The sequence below is a fragment of the Epinephelus fuscoguttatus genome, linkage group LG1 (assembly GCF_011397635.1).
Source record: "Epinephelus fuscoguttatus linkage group LG1, E.fuscoguttatus.final_Chr_v1".
Classification (NCBI taxonomy): Eukaryota; Metazoa; Chordata; class Actinopteri; order Perciformes; family Serranidae; genus Epinephelus; species Epinephelus fuscoguttatus.
In genome coordinates, this window is record NC_064752.1 from 14,181,223 (window position 1) to 14,204,525 (window position 23,303).

The following is a 23,303-nucleotide window of genomic DNA, read 5'->3' on the forward strand; positions in this document are numbered from 1 at the left end:
CTTCTTTCTCCTCTCTTACTGCAGTAATCTTTATTTATCTATAATAATCAACTCTTTGGATAGCAGTAAGATCCAAAAGAAAACTTGACTGGCTTATAAATGAGCCTGCACAATTTCAGGAATTTGTCTCAGCGATCAAATTCAAGTCTCAGCTTTGTTTTTTGATATGTTCTTGGAGCTGAGAAACCTCGGAGAAACCTGTAAGCACAGCAAAAACACTCCTGCTGATTTATCATTTTGCCCCTTATTTCTCCTAAGGAGAAGGGTTTTAGGAAAAGAGATCAGAATATAGTAATCTCTAAATTAGAAAATGATTTATTTCTGATGAGACGAAGAAAAGACTGTAGTGACCAGCAAAATTTCCCTCTGGATTAAACTGATGCTCCACAGAGACTATTTCATGCAGTGTGGGTAGGCTATGTTTACAAAAAGCTGGCTAAATAATCATCCTAACCTTTATTATTCAAGTTATAATTTCCATTAAAATATATTAAATAAGTATTCATCTAACATTCATGTCATTGAAGTGCTCTTTCCACTATATTTTAGCTGGATTTATGCTGCTGGTGAAACAGCGCCAACGAGAGGAAACGTGATTATGGTCTTAATTTTGTCCCTTTCACCGTGCCGTAGCTTAAGAGCCAGTCATTCCAAACTGAAGGACCCCCGTGAAGTAAACGTCTTTTAATTAAGACAAACACCGTTTCAAACCAAACAGACGAGGCTAATAACAATTTTTAAACAGTCAGGAATCTTAAAATAAATTAAAAAAATTAAGTAAAGCCTGCCGGAAGTTGATATTAATGTCCGGATGGTAACATTACTCAAACAACCCTAACCCAAGTTTTAGCTAGCTAGCGGTTAGCTGTTAGCTTCCTAATGGTAGCAGGAATCAACACTTTATGAGACTTAACTTCCCCAAATTACTTAAAACGGCATTAATGGGAGCCATAACTGCTCCGAAACAGGACCTTCGACAGGTTATATTAGAAGAAGAAGAAGAAGAAGAAGGAGAAGAAGAATAAGAAGGAGGAGGAGAGGAAGCACGAAGCAGGTGAACTTGGCCACTTGACGTTAGCTAAACTACTAATGGACTCCTGTAGGTTAGAACTGAAACGGAAAGTTATGTCAATGTTCAGCTCTTCCGCCATGAAACGGAAAATTACGAGACTATCCCACTCGGTTCCGCCGTGAAGGACATTAGTCTTCATCTACAAATAGTCTGTGAGTGATATGCACCCCTTATTACCTTGTTTGTTGGATTTATAGCCCGCCATGGCTTCGTCTATGTACTGGGCGGTTGTTGCAGCTGTGGAGGATTAATTGCTTAATGGTGCAGTCGCCTTTTGGGGCTGCATTCGTGTCACATTTCAGTCAATGTGCTGATGTTTTTACAAGTTAATAAGCACATACAGACCCAGGAAGCGTCTCCACATGGCTCCTTGGGCAGTTTGAATTAGTGGTCAAGCCACCTACTGTGTGCAGTTTACTCAGATGGCTGCATCAGATATTTTTCATCTTGTGGGATCAAGCTTTAATTTACTATATATGGAATATAGAGTATACTCCAAGCATATATATTGATATTATAGATGAATGGAGGAAGTGTGTGTGTTTAATGCATGCATTAGGTTGTTAAGGTGAATATAAGCTTTTAAATGGGATCTATGAATGAATGTCTTATGGTTTGTAGTATTAATTTCACTGCTGATCTGTAACCTAAAGCTACAATATACTGTATGTTAAGGAGGTATCATGTCTTTTATGTATATGCATTATGTTCTGCACATTTTCTTTTTTGCATTAATCTAAATGTAATTTGAATATCATTCTGAGTTGCACAGGAAGCTGAATGTCATGTGCTTTTGTCCTTCTAGCACAGAGCAATTCAAGTATTTTTCAATCTGCAGAGTCATTTTAAGGAGGTTGGGACACTGTTGGATGTAGTGGAGCTCTGTGGGGCAGCTTCAGCAGATAACTGTATTAAAATTAATGGGCAGAGCCTCTGGAAGTTGGACTCTGGCTCGATTTTGCCATATTTTGGTTTGCCCCCAACATTGTGACATATTTTCCAACTACTTTGTGCTGAATTTTAGAAAAGATGGTCTAGTGAGAGTCTGTTGTCTTGTTTTTGGGTGGTCTGTTATGTGATTATAAAAGATTTGTTTCACATATGGAATATGAAAACATGCCAAACATATTGATAGATAGATAGATAGATAGATAGATGGATGGAGGGATGGTGAGTAGGTCATGTATTTGATACATGCATTAGGTATTTTTGAGGAAAATGTAAAGTTTTTAAGTGTGGCTTGTTGTTGTTATCTGTACTCCGATAAAAAGCTTCAAGTAGGCCTGTGCTGCATTTTAAAATGTATCATGTGTGTCATGTTTAAGTATGATACCGGTATGCGTATTTTATTTTTTAGTTTGAGTATAAATCTAAATGTAATTTGAATATCATTCTGAGTTGCACAGGAAGCTGAATGTCAATTGTTTTTGTCCTTGTAGCTCAGTGTAATTCAAGTCTTTTTAAATTCTGAAAGTCAGTGTCGAGGAGATTGGGACACTGTTGGGTGTAGTGAAGCTCTTTGGAGCAGCCTCAGTTGGTAACTGTATTAAAATTAATGGGCAGAGCTACTGAAAGTTGGATTCATGCTCAATTTTGCCATATTTTGGTTTGGCATTTTCCCCAACATTCTGACTTATTTTCCAACATTTTTTTTGCTTTATTTTAGAGAAAAAGTGTTTAGTGAGAGTCTGTTGTCTTGTTTTTGGTTGTTCTTTTAATTATCATTTAAAGATTAGACACATGGAATATGAATATACACCAAGCACATAGCTAGATATATATAGTTTCATAGATGGGGGATGGTGACTAAGTCATGTATTTGATACATGCATTAGGTATTTTCTGAGGTAAATGTAAGCTTTAAATATGATCTGTGGATGAATGTTGTGTGCTTTGTTGTATTAAAAGCTACAAGTATAGAACATCTAAAGAAGGTATTTGTGTTATGTGTGAGTGTGATCTGCACATTTTCTTTTTGGTTGGAGCATAAATCTAAATATAATTTGAATATCATTGTGAATGCAATGTGGTTTTGTCCCAGCACAGTGTAATCCGACAATTTCTTACAGTCAGTTTTAAGTAATACAGGGGTTGGGACACCCTGTTGGATGTAGTGAAACTCTGTGGGAAAACCTCAGCAGGTAGCTGCATATTAAAATTAATGGGCAAAGCTCCTGAAAACTAGACCAAAGCTTGATTTCTGCCATATTTGGTTTGGTATTTTTCCAGCAATTTGACATATTTTTTCAATAATTTTGTGCTGTGTTTCAGAGAAGAAGGTTTGATGAGAGTCTGTCTTGTTTTTTTGGTTGTTCCTTTATATAGTTTTTAAATGATTTGTTTGACAAATGGCAGGCAGATAGTTAGATAGATGCAAGGGTGGTGAGCAAGTCATATGTTTGATAATATGCGTTGGGTCTTTGTTTTAAGTTTTTAAATGTGATCGGCGAATGAATGTTGTGTGGTTTGTTGTTGTTGGTCTGTGCTGCATTTTAAGAAGGTATCATGTGTGTCAAGTATTTTTCAGCTCTAAAAGTCAGTGTCAAGGAGGTTGGGACACTGCTGGATGTAGTGAAGCTCTGTGGAACAGCCTCAGTTAGTAACTGTATTAAAATTAATTGAAACTGAAACTGAAAGTTGGACTCAGGCTCAATTTTGCCATATTTTGGTTTGGCATTTTTTCCAGCATTCTGACTTATTTTCCAACAATTTTTTGTTGTATTTTAGAAAAGATGGTTTAGTGATAGTCTGTTGATATTGATATTGATATTTGGAATATGAATATAGACTAAGTAGATATGGGTAGATAGATAGATGCTACAAAAGATAGAAAGCTACAAATATACTGCATTTTAAGAAGGAAGCGTGTGTGTGTGTCATGTATGAGTATGACATGCACATTTTCTTCTTTGGTTTGAGCATAAATCTAAATATAATCTGAATATCATTCTGAGTTGCACAAGAAGCTGAATACGGTGTGGGACTCTGTTGGATGTGGTGGAACTCAGTGGGAAAACCTCAGCAGGAAACTTTTTATTAAAATTATTGGGCAGAGCTACTAAAAGTTGGATTCAAGCTCGATTTTGCTGTTGTTTTTTAATTTGGCATTTTCCCAGCTTTTTTGTGCTGTATTTCAGAAAAGATGGTTTGATGAGCGCCTGTTGTCTTGTTTTTGGTTGTTACTTTTTATATATTTTTTTAAGAATTGTTTGACATTTGGAAAACAAGGAGCTGTTTATTAACTTGTTCCCTGTTGTCTCCCAAAAGCTGACCTATTATCCTCTTTTATAATCCTTGGTTGTAGCTTCATGTGTTCCTAAATAAGTAATAGGTGCATTTGAATTTTCACATAATCAGGCATTTCAGTATCTTGTCTTAGATACACTAGAATAGAAAGTTCCTCACTCTGGCATGGAGATAATGACAATGCCTTCTGGTTGTGGATTTACTCCCTGGAGTCTCTGGCTCTTACCTACGCATTCTGTATCAGCTGCAGGAGATTACAAGTGTGTGTATAGTTTTGTGAAGGTGATTGCTCTGCTGCTCTTAAAAAACTTCACTCTGTCATGCACTTTTTTTCTCTCCGCCAAAATTTATGTAAAATGGTTTGATAACAGCCTCGATAGGATTCAGACTCAATAAGCAGATTCGAGGTCAGATTGAGGCTTGAACTTCAGCTGCAGCTTTCAAACTCTGGCACTCGCTGTTTGTTCGGCTGTACACAGCGCTGTTCCCATTATCTTGAAAAATCTAACAAACACAGGTATACACTTCCAAACCACTCATTCTCGCTGATATGCCCTAGTTTTCCATATGTTGCAGCTTCAAGAGATTTTGTTGGAAATAGGTCTCTGAGGGGCACAGGTTTGATAAGACATAAATTCCTTAATCCTGACAGGCAGGCAGGTCTAGCTCAACAGATACAGTAAATCAATCAATGTGTCTGAGAAGCAGCAGCCTTCTGTATTTACTGTGACCCCCTCCCCTTGCATAGACACTTTCTAGGGCACCTTAGAGAGTGATTGCTTGTGATCCAATCTGTCTTCACATTCTAGCTCTGTACATACTAAGCCGTCATATTTTGTATGCTAAAAAAAAAAAAAAAAAAAACAAGGTGGAAAAAAAAAAGCGTATTTGACCCACAAGATGAAGTATGCTAGGCATCATTACCAAGCACCGCTTAGAGTCAACAGGAGGCTGGTGATGGTTCACCTCATGCCATCTTTTCACTGGACCATTAACCAGCTTCACAGAAGGGAGTAAGTCAGAGAGAGCAGTTTTTAGTGCCAGAGGCTTTGAGACGCCAGGACGTTTGGATATATTTTAACCTGTAGATTCAAGATTCAAGCCTGCCCTCTGAATCGTATTCAATCCAGGCCCCCAAGGTGTGCATGTGATGATAGGTGGGAATTGAAAGGTTTATAGGGAGGAAACCTGGTAGCCGTGATGAATACCAAGTAGAGTTGGCGCTTTTTTTTTTTTTTCTCAAAAGAAAAGCCTAAACAAGAGCATAGGAGCCTCAGTGAATAAAGGATACGACTCTGTAAAGACAAAGGGTGGGAACTTGGGAGTACGGGGGTGTGTATTTCATCATTATAGCAAGATGTAAGTCGTTGAATCAGTCAAGTCACTGAGCGGGAAGTCAACAATTTATAATATGCTCCTCTGACTTCCCGATGGTTTCCCCCCATAGCATCTTCATCCCTTTTAAGCAGCATGAGATTTCTCCCTCCGCTCTTCCAGGGCAGGAGAATCGAGGCTTGTTCTCACATTTCAGTCCATTTATCTCCTGCTAGATGCAGCTCAGTGATCTTAGCCCTCCATTAGCCTGCACAGAAAGGCATCCAGTGCAAGTAAACAAAAAATTTAGGGATGGCCCATTTCTCCTTTCCCCCCACTGTTCCTCAACCTTGTCTTCCAAATGACTTGCGGTATCTTCAAAACAATGCATTACATTTGCCGTGTTGGAAAATCACGGCTCTGGCCTTCGTGTTAATAAGCCTTGTTTGCATGTCCCAAAATTTCTGTAGCCGGCACAGAAATGGAGCGGCTCTCTGGTGGAGTTGTCATAAAAGTTGATATTTCAAGAGATAAATTGCACCCGTGTATCCTCAGGGTTCTCAGCGAAAGGGAAATCAAACGGCCGCAGTCAGCTATTGCATAATATCATGTCTTAGCAAGATTTACCACATATCTCAGGGTTCTAAATAAATCACATCTGTCAACTGCATTTTGCTGTTTCTGTAATTAAAGCACCCCAGAGTTAAAATATTCAAGCCAAGCACTCCCGTCTCTCTTTCTATCCTATCCTATCCTATCCTATCCTATCCTATCCTGTCCTCTATCTAACAGTGACAAAATGCATAAGCTGTCAGGGGAAAGACACCGGGATCATTTCAATCATTTTCGTTTCACTAAAAAAGCTTTTCCCAGCAGACACCTCTGGCAGCGATGTGTAGAATACATGCATCATACTGGACATGAGCCCATCAGTTTTTATTAACCTGTTTCACTTCATGTTTGAGGAATTCACATGTAGCCACTTTCTTTATTCTTAGATTATTTATTCCTACCATCACACTCCAACATGATTACAACATGAGGTTAATTGATTAATCTATCGACAGAAAATCAACATGCATAGGTTCTATTTTGATTATCATTTGTCAAATTAATATGAAGAAAGGCTACAATTTCTCAAATGTGAATGCCTTTTATCTGTTTTTATACCATTGTAAATTGAATACAGCAATCTAAAGAGTCATTTGGGGTTTCTGGGAAATTTTGATTTATTATAAAAAAACAATTGATCATTTTAAAACATGGTAACACTTGGATAGGCCACCTACAGATGGTTTAAAGTAGGGATGTTTCTGGCGACTAATTTTTCTGTCGACTAAATGAAAAATTTAATTAACACTAGTTGACTAGTCTGAAAAAAGGTGTATTCAGGCTCAACATTTCCAATAACTTCCTGAAGCCTTCCTGAAGTGGAAGCATATCTTGCAAGGTCATTGTTGTGATGGGCTGCATTATCTTCTCAGACCTGGCGGGATCGCAGCATCTCCAGGTGAACTATGTCAAATTGGTCTAAGTGTGGCCAGCACTGCTAGCAGCAGCAGCCGTCGTTCTGTGCGGGTTAACAACCAAATACTTGAGCTGAATGTGGTTGTGCATTGCTCCAGTCAAGTGATTATATGTTTTTTCTGACACAGCCTACATGCTACCTTTTCGTTACATTTTCATTTTCTAGATCAAAGTACTTCAAAACCCGCACTGGTTTTGTGAGAGGACATCTCTCCAATTTCCCATCGTCCTGTTTTAAAATTCCAGTCTACTCGAGCATTACCGCGGGAGGGGGACTACTGTCTGACGGCTCTGTAGCACCCACTAGTGGCGGGCAGCTGCATGACACTTAAGCTGCCTTTTACATGAATAAAACACTAATTAGTTTGACCGACTAATATTTCTGGTGCCCACTAGCGAGGGGGCGGACGTTTAATTGTTCAGACAACTAATCACACCCCTAGTCCAAGCAGTGGTTCCCAACAGTTCAAGCCACAGGATCCAAATTTCTTCTTAGTTATTAGTTCAAGGTCCACACAGTTTAATATATTCAGTGTCATACTTGCGTTTGGCCATGCCGTCGAGCTAGTTTGCTGTCTCTTTTAAGCAGCTGCCTGTTATTCACTCACTCCTTGACTGGAAACAGCACTTCAAATTAAAAGCTTGGGCCAGAAATTCATTGTACTTTGAAAATAAAAATGTGTTTGTTGCAAACTTTTCACATTTGTGAGTCACTTGCAGTCCATTCAGAATGGACCTGCGACCCACTTTTGCACCACGACCCACCAGTTGGGAACCACTGGTTTATAGAATATTTGTTAAATTTCAACGGCTTATTAGCTGAGATTCAACAATACAACTGTTTTGCTTTGTCTTTGCAGATGTTTATAGAGCATATTTCACAATTCGCTTCATATTTAACTACTCACTTAACCTATGCTAAGTTGGTTGAATAAATAGTTAATGTTCAGCTAAATCATTCTGAAAGTACGTAGGTATATTCATGAATCGTGACATATACTCTCAACTAATAAGCTGCTGAAATGTTACAGATACTCTATAATCTGTCTGTAGACGGACTACCCAAATAAGGTGTCACCAAAAAAAGATTCAACAGATGAACTGATTGCACTCCTTCAAAGTGAAATCTAATTTACAGAAAGTTTCACATATAATATTGGACACCCAGGATTTATTAACAAACCAAGGAATAAGGACATCTCTTAAACTGCAACACTGACCTACTACTAAAGTAGAAAATACACTAACTAGACATAATTAGCTGTCATCTGTATTGATTTTCTGTACTGAAGTTATCTCTATATTATAATTATAAGTGAGAAATTAGAGTGTGGAGAGAAGTGTGTTGCAGAATTTTTCTAAAATTGATACTGATACAGTGATTATTATTGCAAGAGAATCGGTTATTCTTGCTGATTTCCCCCAGGATTGCAAAGATGATCATACTGAATAAGAGATGGATAAGGAATTGCTGTGGAAATTGATTGTGATTAGTTGTATCCTGGCTCTTCAGCAGCAGTTCTACCTGGCTCTTTTGTGTGAAAAATGCTTAAAGGGATACTTCAACCTCATTCTCGGAACCCATCGGCTGTATTCGGCGTCTGACTTCCGGCAGATGGCGATACAGCCTCTGGGGGCAGACCCCCGATTTTTTGGCATTCCGGTTTGATTTGGGCGGAGGAGGTGAATTTCCGTTTCCGTCTTCCGTTTATATATAAGTAAATATGCTGAACCATTGCGATGGATTCAGAGTTTGCAGTGACGCCAATTATGTTCCGCCTCGTTAGTTCACCGCACGGACCATTTAACCTGGCAACAACTGCAGCCAAGTCAAATGTGATTGGTCAATATCACGCGGACTACAAACAGCCTACAACCGGAAACCAGGGCTCTTCCGCTCTTCTTGCGGAGGCAAGATCTCTGGGGTTTGCCTACAGACTCTACATTCACTGAACGTAGAGTCTGTATATAGAGACTACTTCAACCTCAAGATGACCATTTGTATAGAAATGATTCAGCCCGTGTTACCTTGAATGTGTGGAGAAAATGTTTTTCTTGCTTGTGTCCATGGTATTGCTGTCAAAAATATCAGTTTATCCATACATATCAATTCTGAGTACTTGAAACAGTTTATGTAATGATTGTCCATAGTATCAATATACTGGCATCAGCTGCACTTTCTTGCTCTCTCTGTTATTGTTAATGTTAACCACAATAATTCTGCTGTTCTCCGTTACTAACCAGGACAAGAGAAGTCATTTTTGTCATTTCATAGTCTAGTTATATTTATCTATTGATACATTTTTTGAATTTTATGTTCTCAGTGTCAAATTTCCCTCCGGTATTGAAAATTATATAAATTGATATTTAAAGGTATCGTATTGACGTTTGAAATTCCAGTATCCTGACAACACTAATCCACAGTGAACGAAGAATCAAAAAATGGAGAACATTTTAATGAACTACAGTGCAAGGGGGGCATGTTTGCAACAGCAAAACAACATCAAAACATTCTTTCACAAATTGTCACACAACTTCATTCATTCATTCATTCATTCATTCATTTAATTCATTTGTGTTTACACACACAACCTGTGCAGTATAAACCAAGTTTCATTTATCCAGTCATATGCTCAGTACCTCCCGAATGCATTTTTGCTAACACATTTAAAATATGTCTGCATACAAGTAGCAAGGTTTTAGTGAAAATTCATGTGTCTGAGAAGTACTGAGCATATGGCTGGAGAAATGAGACTTGGATTATACTCCACAAATTGTTTGAGAGTTTTTAAACATTCATTCATTTATTCATTCATCTTCCGCAACTGCTTATCCTATTGGGGGTCGCGGGGGGCCGCTGACATGGGGAGAACATGCACAGATGGGCTCCTCCACCCTGGGTTTGAAGGGTGGGAGGTTCCTGGTTTGAACCCAAGGTGGGGGTTCCAACCAGGAACCATTTTGCTGTGAGGCGACAATGCTTATCACTGCACCACTGTACCACCAGTTTATCAACAGCTGTGTTGAAATAGTTTTGCTGTTGTTGAATGTGGACCCTTTTACTTCAATTCATGAAGAATGTTTGCTGTTTTTCAATTCCTCATTCACTGGAGGCTGCAAGAAAACCAAGGTTTTCACAGGGTGAGTGATTGATATATAAATGGTCATTTTGCTGGTGAAGTATTCCTTAAAGTATAGAATATAAATAGGGACACACTGGACCAAGTAGGTGTCGTAATTAGAGCAAACTGAAATCCGATGATTTGTCATTTGGTTGAAAGCTTTAGTTGTAATTTTCTGTAATTTGGTTCCTGTTAATATAATTTTCACTTCAGCTTGCTCTGCTTTGAGAGGTGGTTTCCTATTTGCCAACTGTTTACAACTGTAGTCTGTTATTATTGTGAAGCATTCAAAAATGGTGGGAGACTCTGCTCAGGCGCTGCAAGGCTTGGCTGAAGTGCTGCAGCTTAAAAAACACTGAAACAGAGGAGAGAAGGAACCCCACATTCAGGCTGCAGAGATCTGAGTGAGTGGAGGCTTCGCTCTGTTGTGAAGTTTAACACAAACTGGTATCGAGATTGCTCTTTGTCTCAAATGCATACTGTGACAGCTGGCTATAAAGACTCTGTTCATCAAGACTTTTTCTGTAGTGATGCATGGAGGCGTATGAAGGCTTGGAGATTTACTTTGTCAAAAATTATGCACATACGGTAGCAGCAACTGTGCAGGGATGGAATTTTTTTTTAGACTTTTTGATAAATCCTCTCTCTCAAGAAAAACATAGATCTGTATAAAATGTTTGTAACATTTGCATGATAATAATCCTTACACTGAGGATGTATGTTGACATGTATAGCAGAAGCAGTTAAATGGAAAATTAATCAGCATCTGTCATAATCTAATCTCTTTGTTTCAGTAATTTTTCAAACAGACAATGTCAGTCAACCTGTAGTGTTTGTTCCTCCAGTGTGAGGATTTGCTGCTGAGAAAAACAAGACATTTAAAGATGTCGCCTTTGACTCTGGGTAATTATAGGCCCTGTTTCCACCAAACATTTTAGTAATGGTACCTTTGGAACCAAAAGTAACCCTGAAGACATGGTACCTAGACTCTAGGTCCATTTAGCGTTTCCGCCAACAGTACTCTTAAATGTGGGCGGGGTGTTGTCACTTACTGCTCCGTCCAGCACTCACTGTATTTCCTCATTATCGGTGACACAGATGGAAGTCTGCGCCTTATTTATCCTTCACAGAACGAGTCGACATTTTCATAACAAAATGGAACAGGCTGCAGTGAGAGTCTCTTGTGATGGGATATTACTGCGAGAGGCAGCAAAACATCCTTTCATTTTATAGTTACAGTTTACTAATATATGTAAAACTCTCCATGGTATGAACAGTGGTTACTTGAGCCTCAAAACCAGCCACAACTCAGCCCTGAGCAGAGTGACCGTCCTCTATTGACCAGTCAACAGACTGCAGTGTTCACAGCTCCACCTTTTAGTACCAGATCTGTGTGCTAGGCACCCCAACAGAGGGGGGACCAAAGATGGGGACGGCACGGCACTCTTCCATTGGTACCATCCACAACTTGTCACAATGGAAATGGGAAAAAAAGGCGTACTGAACTGTACCATACCTAGGTGGAAATGGGGCCTTAGTGGGCATGTTCCACTCTTTTCTGACATTTTCTACACAAGACAAGTAATCGATTTATTGAGAAAATGAACAGCAGAATAATCAATTATAAACATAAAAGTTCATTGCAGCCCTACATAATTTATCTGATGTTATTGTTGATGCTGATTTAGATTGGTACAGGGATGCATTGTAGTGCTGCACAATATGAAGCTGAACCTGTCAAAGCAGTTTTCAGCAACAGTACAATAAAATTGCTGTTGAAACTAAACATTGAATGTTTCCTTTTAGAAAAGTGTCAACATATTTCAGGCTGGGAATAACTGGGTTGACGTGCTGAAAAAGCAGATCAGTGACAGATGGCAAGCTCAGTTGAGTGTGTTACACTAATTGCATTGCAGTTTTCTGGTTTTGCTGCTCAAAAAATAAGGTATTACCCCTGGACCACTTACAGATATGAACAAAGAGCAGCATTACCAGTGTGATCCATTCTTATCGATGCATCCTTTCAAGGCTCATTTCAATCATTTTTTTTCCCGATAGAAACAGTGTCAGCCTCTTCTAAGCTCTCCAGTCCTTGTGCGCATCCTAGCCCTTCTCTCTCTCCATTCGTTTTCCTCAGGGCAGCCTTCCTCTACCTTCCTATTGATCTGCTGTGCAGCATCAACATGCTGGAGTGTCAATTAGAGAGCCCCTCCTGCCCATCTGTGAGAGGAGAGCTAAAGCACATCTCTAAAAGTTTCCCTGGCTGGCTTCGCCATCCAGCAGCTGCTCAGGTCTCAGAAGATGAAGAGAGGAATAATCTGCTGGAAATAAATATACATTAATTTCAGATGTACCCTTGTTTGTATTTATAATGGTTACTTTTGCAGTACTGATTGGACTGTAAAATGCTTGGGCCAGAGCTGTGAATCTTCTTGTGAAGCACTGAAAAAACATGAGGGAGTTTCAAGGTGCAGGGGCTGGTCTGCACATCACATTCTTTATCTTCAAAGAGAACACTTGTGAAGTTTCTTTTTCAGGTGAAGTGCATTTGTAAGGGCAGGTGGGTTGAGGAGAGTGGAAGCGACGCATATCTCTTGGTGAAAAGAGATTCTGTCTGTAGCATTGCTACTCTTAGCAACCCAAACCACAATATGTTTGCAGATCTTTCCACATCACATCTTCCCCAAAGATTTAACACAAGTTGTCTTTAGACCTCCTTCAAACATTTTTCACCTTGCAACCCTGCCTAAATATCAAAATGGTCTGTACACTTAAAAACTAGTCTAGGTGACAGATGTGTAGGCGAGGCAAGACCAGACACCATGTAAAACAACACCCACACCATGTCTTCTTGTGCACATTAAAAATCTTCTTATTTTTTTATTTTTATTTCAGTTGAGAACACTCAATATGTTAAATCTCGCGTAATAAATTTGCCAAAATGAACATCTTTAATGTGCAGAAAGCAAACACAGACTGTTTCAAAACAGACAGGTTTTTGCCCTCATGAAAATGAAGGTGCTACCGTAGACTCAGCTGCAGCTGTTGCTCGTGTGGCCATGTAACAGCACACACTTATTTGCCTGAAGGTTAGTGTATGGCCTTTTGAAATGAATGCATAGTCTGCTCTAAAACTTGCTTTGGCACCTGGGGAAAGGTTGCTCTCCTGATATGAATCTCCAGTAATTCCTGCAGCTGTCTTTGACATTTTCTAGCTGGTAAGCATTTTTGTTGTTTTTCTCAAATCCGTGTCGTACATTTTTATTGAAGTATGCCATTACGGGCTGATATGTAAACATACACACATTTTGTCGTCTCACTCAGCGCCCTTGTCACTTCTTTTTTTTTTGTGTGTGTGCATTGTTTGTTGCAGTGGCTTTAAAGCAACCCAAAACTGAGGTCGGTTTACATTGTGTCAGGCTTGGAAACTGTAATATAAGCCACATAATGGAGTCTACGTAACATGCAGTATATTACAGCTGAGTTCTGGAAATAAGATATACAGTGAAAACATAACCGGATTTCTCTGAGTATGCTAATGCTGTGCTTTCCATTCAGTTGCTACAACACTACATGTCATGTTGAATAGAGCTCTGAAAGGTGGCTTGCCTTAACCCTGGTGCTTGGTGATTAAAAGGGGAGTTATAGGTTTCAGCACAGTAGTTTCTGAAATGATTTGTTCAGAGGATATAACCAGCCCTCATCTAAAGCACCGAGATCTTTAAGATTAAAGAATGAATTACCTGCATCGTTGCCAAAGAGGAGGCCCTATAAGGTATCTGAAACAAGACAAAACAAGCTGATTAACATGATAATGCTCGATGTAATCTTGTAAGGTGTTAGATGTTTTTTTCCTCCAGTTGCACTCGAGATACTCCTCCAGATTGGCTAGCTGTTTTTCAGTCTGAGGGAGACGTATGAGCTGTCTCCCCACCAGCTCTTCTTTTGTACAAACACCAAGTTTGATGACATCTGCCTTGAAATCTGCAGTCTTGCAGAACAGTTTCTTATTTGAACTCCTCAATGTCTACAGCTGTATTTTTTTTCCTTTTGCCTATCTATACCGAGCTGTGTTGGCAGCTCACTGCCTTCTCCTCAGTGTCTGCTCTGATGTTAGATTATGCTGGTGCATGGTTTGTATTTGGTTACGGGGGCTAAGGTGAGTTGGCTGGCTTTCCAGTTGTCATCTGCTCTGCAGCAGTTAAAGTGAACCCACAGTGAATCAGCTCTGAAAAATTACTTCTCACTCAGTAGGAGATAGTTGGGTGTATTCAAAGGACCTTGTCACTTCCAATAAGCTCTCAATGAATCTCAGCCGTTGCTGATCCAAGGCTTCAACCCACTCTGCTGGAAAACCAATGTCCACAGCTCTATTCTGTTACTGTGTGCAGGGAGATTGTTCCTTCAGAGCTTATTTCTGCTTCAGGAATGAACAGAGCGTAGATGTGTACATACAAGATAGCTTGTATGGGCGTATTTTGTGTCTGTATGGCATGCATGTATTGTGTGTGTCAGCGGAAGCAACAAAAACGAAGGGGGGAGATGATGCTGTCAGAGTGTGTAGATCTGCACATGATGCAGTTTCGAAAATCAAAATCCAGCTTTAAATCTGCAACATGCACCTCACCAGTGTGTTTACAACGCTTGAGCCTGTACAGGATCTCTTCTAATAACTGTCACAGCAGTGAAACAATAAACAGAGCCACATCAAACAGATGTAGTTGAGTAGAGAGCTGAAACAATTAGTTGATTAATCAGTTAGTCAGTCACCTGGAAAATAATCAGCAACTGTTTTGATAGTCTATCAACACTTTTAATGTCAATTTGATGATGCCAGCATCCCCTGTGTGGGGATTAGCCACTTTTTTAGCCTGGAATGAATGAATGAATGTAGGAAACTAAATAGCTTGGGTTCAGGAATATTATTTAGTTAATTTTTCTTTTCAGGGTTTTTCCTGCATAAAAAATATTATATGTGCCTCCGTTAAATTTCATCCCACCTCCAGCCTATGAAAAAACTCTGACAGGTGTCCTAAAGGAAAACACTATTTCCAACAAGCGTCACTCTTGATGGATTTCTGTCATTTATAACTGCAATTGCAGCATTACACTTATATGGTGTTGCTGTATTGTAATTAGCACAGTGCAGCAGGAAAAGCAACATTTGAAGACAAATAAAAGACACGTAACAAAACGGTGGCCAGCCTGGTGTGCCACAGTGTTTCAGCTGGTATCTCCTTTGCCACCGAAACAAAAAATCATTCAGAAAACTAAACACAGAACATTGCTTATGAACATTAGGTATCCAGGAATACACATTATAAACACAACTGACTGTCCATGTAGCAATTTAGCAGCAGTTTATTAACGACTGTATTTTGTTTTCAATCATATAATTATTAGAACTACGTAACCTATAAATGGTGTTTCCACAAGCCAGCTGAGGTAAATCTGCATGTGTGTGCTCATGATCAGGATGGTACCACCTCTGCCTCATTTTGAGCCAGGATAAATCCAGCTACTTATTGATGTTAAGACCAAGCAACTAATGAATTAGTAAAAAAAAAAAAAAAGGAAAAATCTGCAGATTGATGAATGGAAATAGGCATTAGCTCTAGGGAGGTATAACTGCCATCACTGAGATAAAAATAAAGTTTTAGGCTTCACATTTTCAACGTATTGATGCTCTGTTTCTATATGTGATCAGTGAGTGTAAAATATTCATATCCCTTCATGGGCAAAATTACAGGCACCAGTGATCTGGATGATCGTTCAGTCATTTTGAAAATGTACAGTATCGTCTGCAGTGTTAATGGCTGCTCAGAATCAGGAGTCAGCTTGCTTATTGCAGTGATTTCAAAGGTGGATATTTTTCTTTTTGCCAACTTTGGATAGAAAAGCTGCTCCCCATCTGTAATAGCATAATTACAGTTCCAAACTCATTCCTCAGACCATACCCCCGTTGGTTTGTTGTACTTTTCTACCCTTCAAGGCACACACTTAGACATGCTTAAGAGAGTCTGAGACCCACATATGAATTCCATTATAATATATGTAATTGATTTTGCCTGTAGTAAGCAGAAATAGCCAGGTAATTCTGGAGAGGTCCATTTGGCACAAAGAGATATCAGCTTTATCAGTAGCTTATTCAGTCCTTTTGAACTTCCCTTTACATCCGTAATGTTTCTAATGATTTGTCATGCTTTGAAGAAGTAATGTGGCAGCACTGGTGATGGATTTTCTTGAATATAATGATTTCTCAGCTAAGGACCAACACAAAACAGCAACTTAACTACTACTGCCAATGCCAACAGGATGGTCTTGTGTCAGTAGAACCAAATAACTGTCAGTACTTTTTTAATTTTGATGTATAATCATTTTGACGAAAAAGAAAAAGGAAACATAATTGTCGACAAATGACACACAATTGTGATAGAGGCTGAGCACGTCTGTTAAGGTTGATAGGTGAAAATGAAGCGTGGGGATCTGACTCTCAGCACCGTCAACCTTGAGAGTCCATGGAAACCTTTTGAATTCAAAATGGTAGACGTAGGAAGACTATATAAGAGAAAGAAATGAGTTTGTGGGAGCAGGACTGTCTCTTCATTCCACATAATGCTGCAGTAAAAAGGTTAAGCAAAAAAAAAGAGGTATTGAAAAGCTCATACCAGTACAAATCCCTTTGCCTTTTTTCTGTTTTCTCTGTGCACTGTCTCACTACTCTTCTCTTTTTCATCTTTCAGGAATTCACTCTGAAGCCTGTGGACCTAAGCAGGCCTGAGGGCTCTGACATATACCAAATCCCTGCCCAGGGGAACAGGGGAGATTAAAAACTTCTGATTGAGGTGGAGAGGAAAGAGACACAGAGAGAGAGCGGGGGGAGAGACGGAGAGAAAAAAAGCTTATCGTTCACCTTTGTTCTTCCTAATGCCCCAAGTGAAGGATCTCCATAGGCAAGTCTGTGAATAACAACAGACTCAGGAGCAGCTGCCCACCACTGTGGTCAGATGCTGGAGTGAGGGAGTGAAAGAGGAGAAGCGAACAGGATTACATCCTGTGAAATAGCCAAGCTCATATTCTACATTAATTGAATGCCTGGGAGAGAGCAGAGACATGAGAGGAAGCCTTTTCTGTGCCAACTGCTTCAAGAGGTATTGCAATTAACCCTCTGGCCATCATAAAATAATACCTGGCTTCTGTTGTTTTCTGATTGCCGGGTTTGGCTGTACGGCGTGGACGTGTGCTCAGGCCGCGGTCATGTTTCAACCTCCAGCGTGTAGACCGGATCGGACCGGCTGTCAACGAAACAGCCTGATTCTGCCTCTGCTGCTGCTGCTTCTCTACAGCTCCCTGAAGGCCGCTCAGGCTGCCAAACCCAAAGGGCCAGGACACACGCATTTGAACTCCATCCGCATCGACGGCGATATCTCCTTAGGTGGGCTCTTCCCAGTACACGCCAGGGGCCACGATGGCAAGCCATGTGGGGAGCTGAAGAAGGAGAAGGGTATACACAGACTGGAGGCCATGCTCTTCGCCCTTGACCGCATCAATAATGACAATAATTTGTTGCCTAACATCACTCTGGGGGCGCGCATCCTGGACACCTGTTCCAGGGACACTCACGCCTTGGAGCAGTCGCTCACCTTCGTGCAGGCTCTGATCGAGAAGGACGGGACAGATGTCAAATGTCTCGGCGGGGGTGCACCAATCATCACTAAACCTGAGAGGGTGGTGGGCGTCATTGGAGCCTCCTCCAGCTCTGTCTCCATCATGGTGGCCAACATACTGCGCCTGTTCAAGGTAAAACGTTGTTATTTTGTTTATGTATGTGTGACTGTCAAACTCTTAGTATGTAGGAAATGCACAGAGCAAAGAACGTGAGCTGCTGGTGAATACTGACTGACAGTCACACCTGTGACGGGTGATGTTTTGCTCTGTTGATCCTCATATATGTTTGTTTAAATAATTAATAACACCGGCTGAAAAACAACAGGAGCTGCAGAGCAGTGTGTGAGAACAATATGTGTTAGAGATGTGCTGCCACACAATGGACACTTTTGAGAGAAGATAAGATTGGTAAATCTCATCTCTCTGGCTGTTGCCCTGCAGGAGTTGGTTGCTAAGCAGTGAGAGGTATTGCCTGTCACAACACAGAAGTGATTAATAGGATACTGCTTGATTTCATTTTTTACCCGATAGCCTGCCTTCCAATCAGTTTAGTATGTACATCTGCATACAGTGTGGAAGGAATATGTTCTGTTCATGTACATTTGGACATTTGATGAATTATTTATCACACATTTATTTTCTATCCAGCCAGCCATGGCATGGGTAATAGCTCTTTCTACGTTACTGAAGGTGTGATAGCTATTTACTGCTCGACTGCTGCACCTATTTATTTATTTTTTTTACTTAAAAAAGAATTACTTTTTAAGAAGTACTGTCATGTGTTTGAGATTGTTTCATGGGTAATTACACATTTCAGCACAGATATAACTCAAATCAGTTTCATTGGGACCCGCGAGGCAGTGGCTTATTTAAATATTGTGGTAATTAAAAAGAGGGATTCTTCTTCAGATAACACTCAGACTTCAAAACCAACTTCAAAAAATGTATTTCAGATCCTCTGCATTCTGCTTTCACCTAAAAAGCTGATTATAATCCCGACTCCAAAGTTTACTTTCACCTTGATCTCCAATAAAAATTCATGACTAATCCAAACAATATTACCCCTTGTTTTTGCTTAGAAGTACAGAGAGGTCTGCTGGTGGCTCAGTCAAAAAACTAACTCTGCAGCTGATTCAGTATCTTCAGTATCTGGTAAAGTAAAATCAGTGATCGGTGATTTGTTTCTAAACATGTTATACATGTTAAAATGCTGAATCAGCCTGATAAACTTTATGCTCATGTTTTTGGTGGGCCTGAAATCATGGCCCGATGATGCACTTGAGCCATCCTTGGCATAGTCCCTCCTCTGAACTATATAAACACTAGAGCGCACAACATCAATGGTTATTCCTCAGTCACGAAATACAAAACATATCACAACATACAGTTTGCAACCGAGCAATTAGTGATGCACAGGTCAGGGTTTTTCACTACCTGCACCAACCTGACTTGAAAATATATGTTAATTGACCACCCACACCTGACCCAGTTTGCAAACCGCCAACTTTATGCATTATAGTAACACTATGTCATGACTGAGGACAGAGACCAGGACCAAGTGCTGCTCTATTTGTTTGAGAGAGAAAGGTGGAAGGTTGACTATTGCATGCAGCGTTTCTGTAAGTCAATAATGACTTACCCAGAATGCTGCTTTGTGACTTTGTCACACATGAAGGCTGCATTGACAACTTTGACTTGTTGTGGTGACACCTCAACATTGCCGCCATATTGGATGGGGCAAGACTGGCCTACAACATACAGGCCCTCAGCCTTTCAGAGCAGAGAAAGCTTGCTATTTTTTTCACAATTGTAAGACCTTACCAATTTTTTTAATCATTTAAATTTGGCTGCTTAGTTGATAACACATTTTTCTGTTGTGTGACAAATTCAGAGCATGCATTAATTTTTGCATGACCCTTACTTTAAAAGTCTAATGTTGGCTTTAGTTTCATGTAGCAGTGAGGTAGCTGAACTGAAACTTTGCGCATGTGCCAAGGGTATCAGAGAACTATGGTAGCCAACTTGGAAAACATCGATGGTCCTATAGAGCCAGTGTTTGATTTATCCATTCTGAGCTACTGTTGAAACAACATGGTGGACTCCGTATAAAACGACCCGCTCTGTATGTAGATAGAATTGACTCATTCTAGGGTACCCAGAAAATGATGGTTATTTTCAAGTGATTATGCACTAATGAAAACATACTTATAAGTATCATATACCATTTCTTCCAGAAGGGGGTCCTAAATTGAACGCACTGCACCTTTAAAGGCAGAATTGGTAGAATTTGTTGGTTGCCGTTTGTAAACACTGCATTTAAAGTTGGGAAGCTACACACAACTGCCAAAAGGTTGACACCCAGAAACGTCCTAAATGCAGCAAAATAAGAAAATACAGACAGATGGCAGGGTCTCTGCAGATACAGACTTCGCCACACAATTCTCATATCTAAGAAGTGATGATTGAGAGGGATTGTTTTAGTACAAACCTGTATATCATTTTTCAGGAATCTCCTTCTCATTCTACCTTTAAGGTCACTTAGCAGGCCAGGTGTTACCTGACTACATCACCCTAAATAATTTTAGATTTGGTAGGGCTGCTCCTTATAAGTTGACTGTTAAAATCATCAGAGGGGGATCTGCAGATTTGCCCCTTGTATTGTTAGTTGATGCATCAGACACTTCAATTCACAAAGCAAACTAGGGTAACAGCATGGCAGGTTACAAAGTTTAACAAACCTGGTCTTGTGACAAAATTACCTGATCATAAACCTACTGTGATTGTAATGGAAAAAGAGAAGGTTAATGAGTTTTCACTGTTTGAGAAAGTCATTGTTATTTTCTTGATTCTCTTAATACAGCTTCTCAAATGTGAAAAATAGCTGCTTTTTCCTCTTATATGATAAATAAGCTCAATATCTGCAGGTTCTGTCAAAACAAACAATCTGAAGATGCTACCTTGAGCTTTGAGATATTGTTATGGCCACTTTCAGTATTCAAAATCTAAATAGATTAATTAAAGAAATGGCTGGCCAGTCAGTAATAAAAAAAAATCTGTAGTTGCATTCAAAGGGGATGGAAATGGAAGGTGGAACAGTGCGATGCATGCCCTGTGTTTTCATCCTCATTTCTGCTTTCTCCTGTGATGCTCTCAGCTGACGCTAGACTACTCTTGAACCAGACCAGACTCTGGCACTGCCTCCTCTACTGCCTTCCAGTGCAATCAACACTGTTCCATCTATGCCAGCACAGTGCTGAAGAGATGCTCAGCAGTGTGATAGGTTGTTATTACTGAGCTATGATTAGGATACACACTTTTGATTTCATTGACTGCGGGAATCTGGTGTTTTCACATCACTAATGAAAACCACTTTGTCTTGAGGTAAAACATGAGACTTCACGTCTAGGCTGTTACACTGTAGGAGCTCAGTGTGGGGTGACTGGTCTGTGGGTGTGCTGCACTTGTCATGTAACTGGGTGGAGGTAATGAATACTACAGCTTAGGGCTGGTTAATATGGCCTATAAATAATATCACAGTATTTTTAAGCTACGTCGTGATTCACAATATTTTTCTCAATATCTTAAAAATATCCTCTAAAGCACTTCAGAAATGCTCAATTTAACCCAATGCTGTACAGTCACAGTCACACCAGTATGATGGTTGTAGTAGTCCCTGGAACATATATGTCTGCATTAAAACAATCTTGTTTATATTTACTAGTGGTTTCTGTCGGAACATTGGAGCCATATTGGTTCTGGTTGCTTTTGCTGCTTTTTGTTTTGTGTGAGTCAAGAAGTAGATGTGCAGAGTTTTAGGCATTCTTTGTTTTGTAGTGGATGGCACTTTAAATGGCACACCTGACACCCCAGTACTTTCACTACTTTCCTCCCCCTTTTTAAAAGGGTTTTAAACATTTTAGATTCACTGTTTAATCAATAGTCAGTGTCAGCCCATTGCTTTCCATCTTGCATTAGTACAGAATTGTAACTAAACCTTGACTGAGGGACTGTCACTGTTGTCTTGTTCTAAATTATTTGCCATTATCTCCATATATTGTCTAGAATGGTCATTTCAGAGTTGGGAGTTTCATTTTGTGTATGCGCATATTGATGCATATTCATGTGTGACGTAATCATCTGTATCAAGCTGCAGTTTATAAACACTGGTGGCCATTATCAAATGTTAAAAAAAGTTGTATTTCACTTTTATTTTTGTCAGGCAAAAAGTCAAAGAACACAGCCTTGGAAATTGCTGGCAAGCAAGAAAGAGACAGACAGACCAAGAGATGAACTGCCGAGCTAGCACATCAATTTAATGTTACTGTTATTTGCTGACATCAAACCTGGAGAGGAAAGGACAGTTTACCTGAATGCTGTCTCTGCATTTCATTCTCACGTTGTACCTTTTTTTCTATTTTTGCGACCAGAAGGATAGTACCATTTCATCCTCTAATCCAAGTTGTCAACATTAACACCAGCTTTGACGTGAGAAAGAGGCGGGGCCCTTGGGGCGTATGTGGGGTCTCTTAGGGTGATGTTTGTATGTGATTTTTATTTCTTTTTGTCTCTGTGAGAGGGGAAAGCCATAGGAAAGAGTGGGAGAAGGGAAATGCCAAAGCGAGTCTCATGCCGGTGGCTTAAAAAAATCATGCAACAGTTTGTACTTGATGTTTGTAATATAGTAATTTACTACATCCCTCCTAGAACAAGCCACAATACATAGATTCTTGTCGACACGTCGCCCACCCCACTACAGCATTAGTCATAATTCTAGGGAAGCTGTATTGATGTTGAATATTTTTAGAACTCAAAATGTAGGAACCACTTCGCTTAATAAAATCAGTATCAGCCCACACTGGTGAGTCCAGTTGGAAAATTCAGGCTCGGGTACAGCCCCAGACTTAGGCGCGGTGAACACAAGGCTTTCATTCAGTTTTTTTAATGCTTTTTTGTGCATTAGTTAATCTAATAGTCTGCAGCAACAGCCTGCAGTATATGTATGATTTGATAAGCTCCCCGATTGCAGAGTGTTACAAACCACACGGGATGTACTCTGCTTGTCGTAGCCCCCAGCGTTAACCGGAGTGAACCCTATGTGACAGAACACATTGTGGTGCATCTTTTATATGTTCTAATGTATGTATGTTATTCTCTTCTGCGGCTTATTTATGCCTCAGTGCATGCGTGTGCTTTAAATATACCCGTTTATGAACACATAGTCGAGCCTACAGAGCCCTGTGCATGAACTCTATATTTCTTTCTGTCTCTCACACATGAAATATGCTTATGTGCACGCTCACACAGGTAAGAGTCAGTGTGGGCCACAGTAATGAGCCTCTCCAGCAGCGTGTTCT

General features: G+C 39.9%; 1 protein-coding gene across 3 annotated transcripts in view; it reads left to right on the forward strand.

Annotated features, from left to right (window-relative positions):
- LOC125879015 (metabotropic glutamate receptor 4-like) overlaps window positions 1-23,303 on the forward strand; it is a 277,294-nt gene that overhangs the window by 33,815 nt on the left and 220,176 nt on the right. The window contains exons 1-2 of one of the 3 annotated variants that reach the window (XM_049561738.1): window positions 701-1,054; window positions 17,025-18,081. In XM_049561738.1, coding sequence (XP_049417695.1) covers window positions 17,539-18,081 — 543 coding nt within the window. In that variant the 5' untranslated portion in view covers window positions 701-1,054; window positions 17,025-17,538. Of the gene's footprint in view, window positions 1-700; window positions 1,055-16,856; window positions 16,932-17,024; window positions 18,082-23,303 lie in introns of those variants that run through there. The other 2 variants (XM_049562541.1, XM_049560999.1) reach the window with 2 other exon arrangements.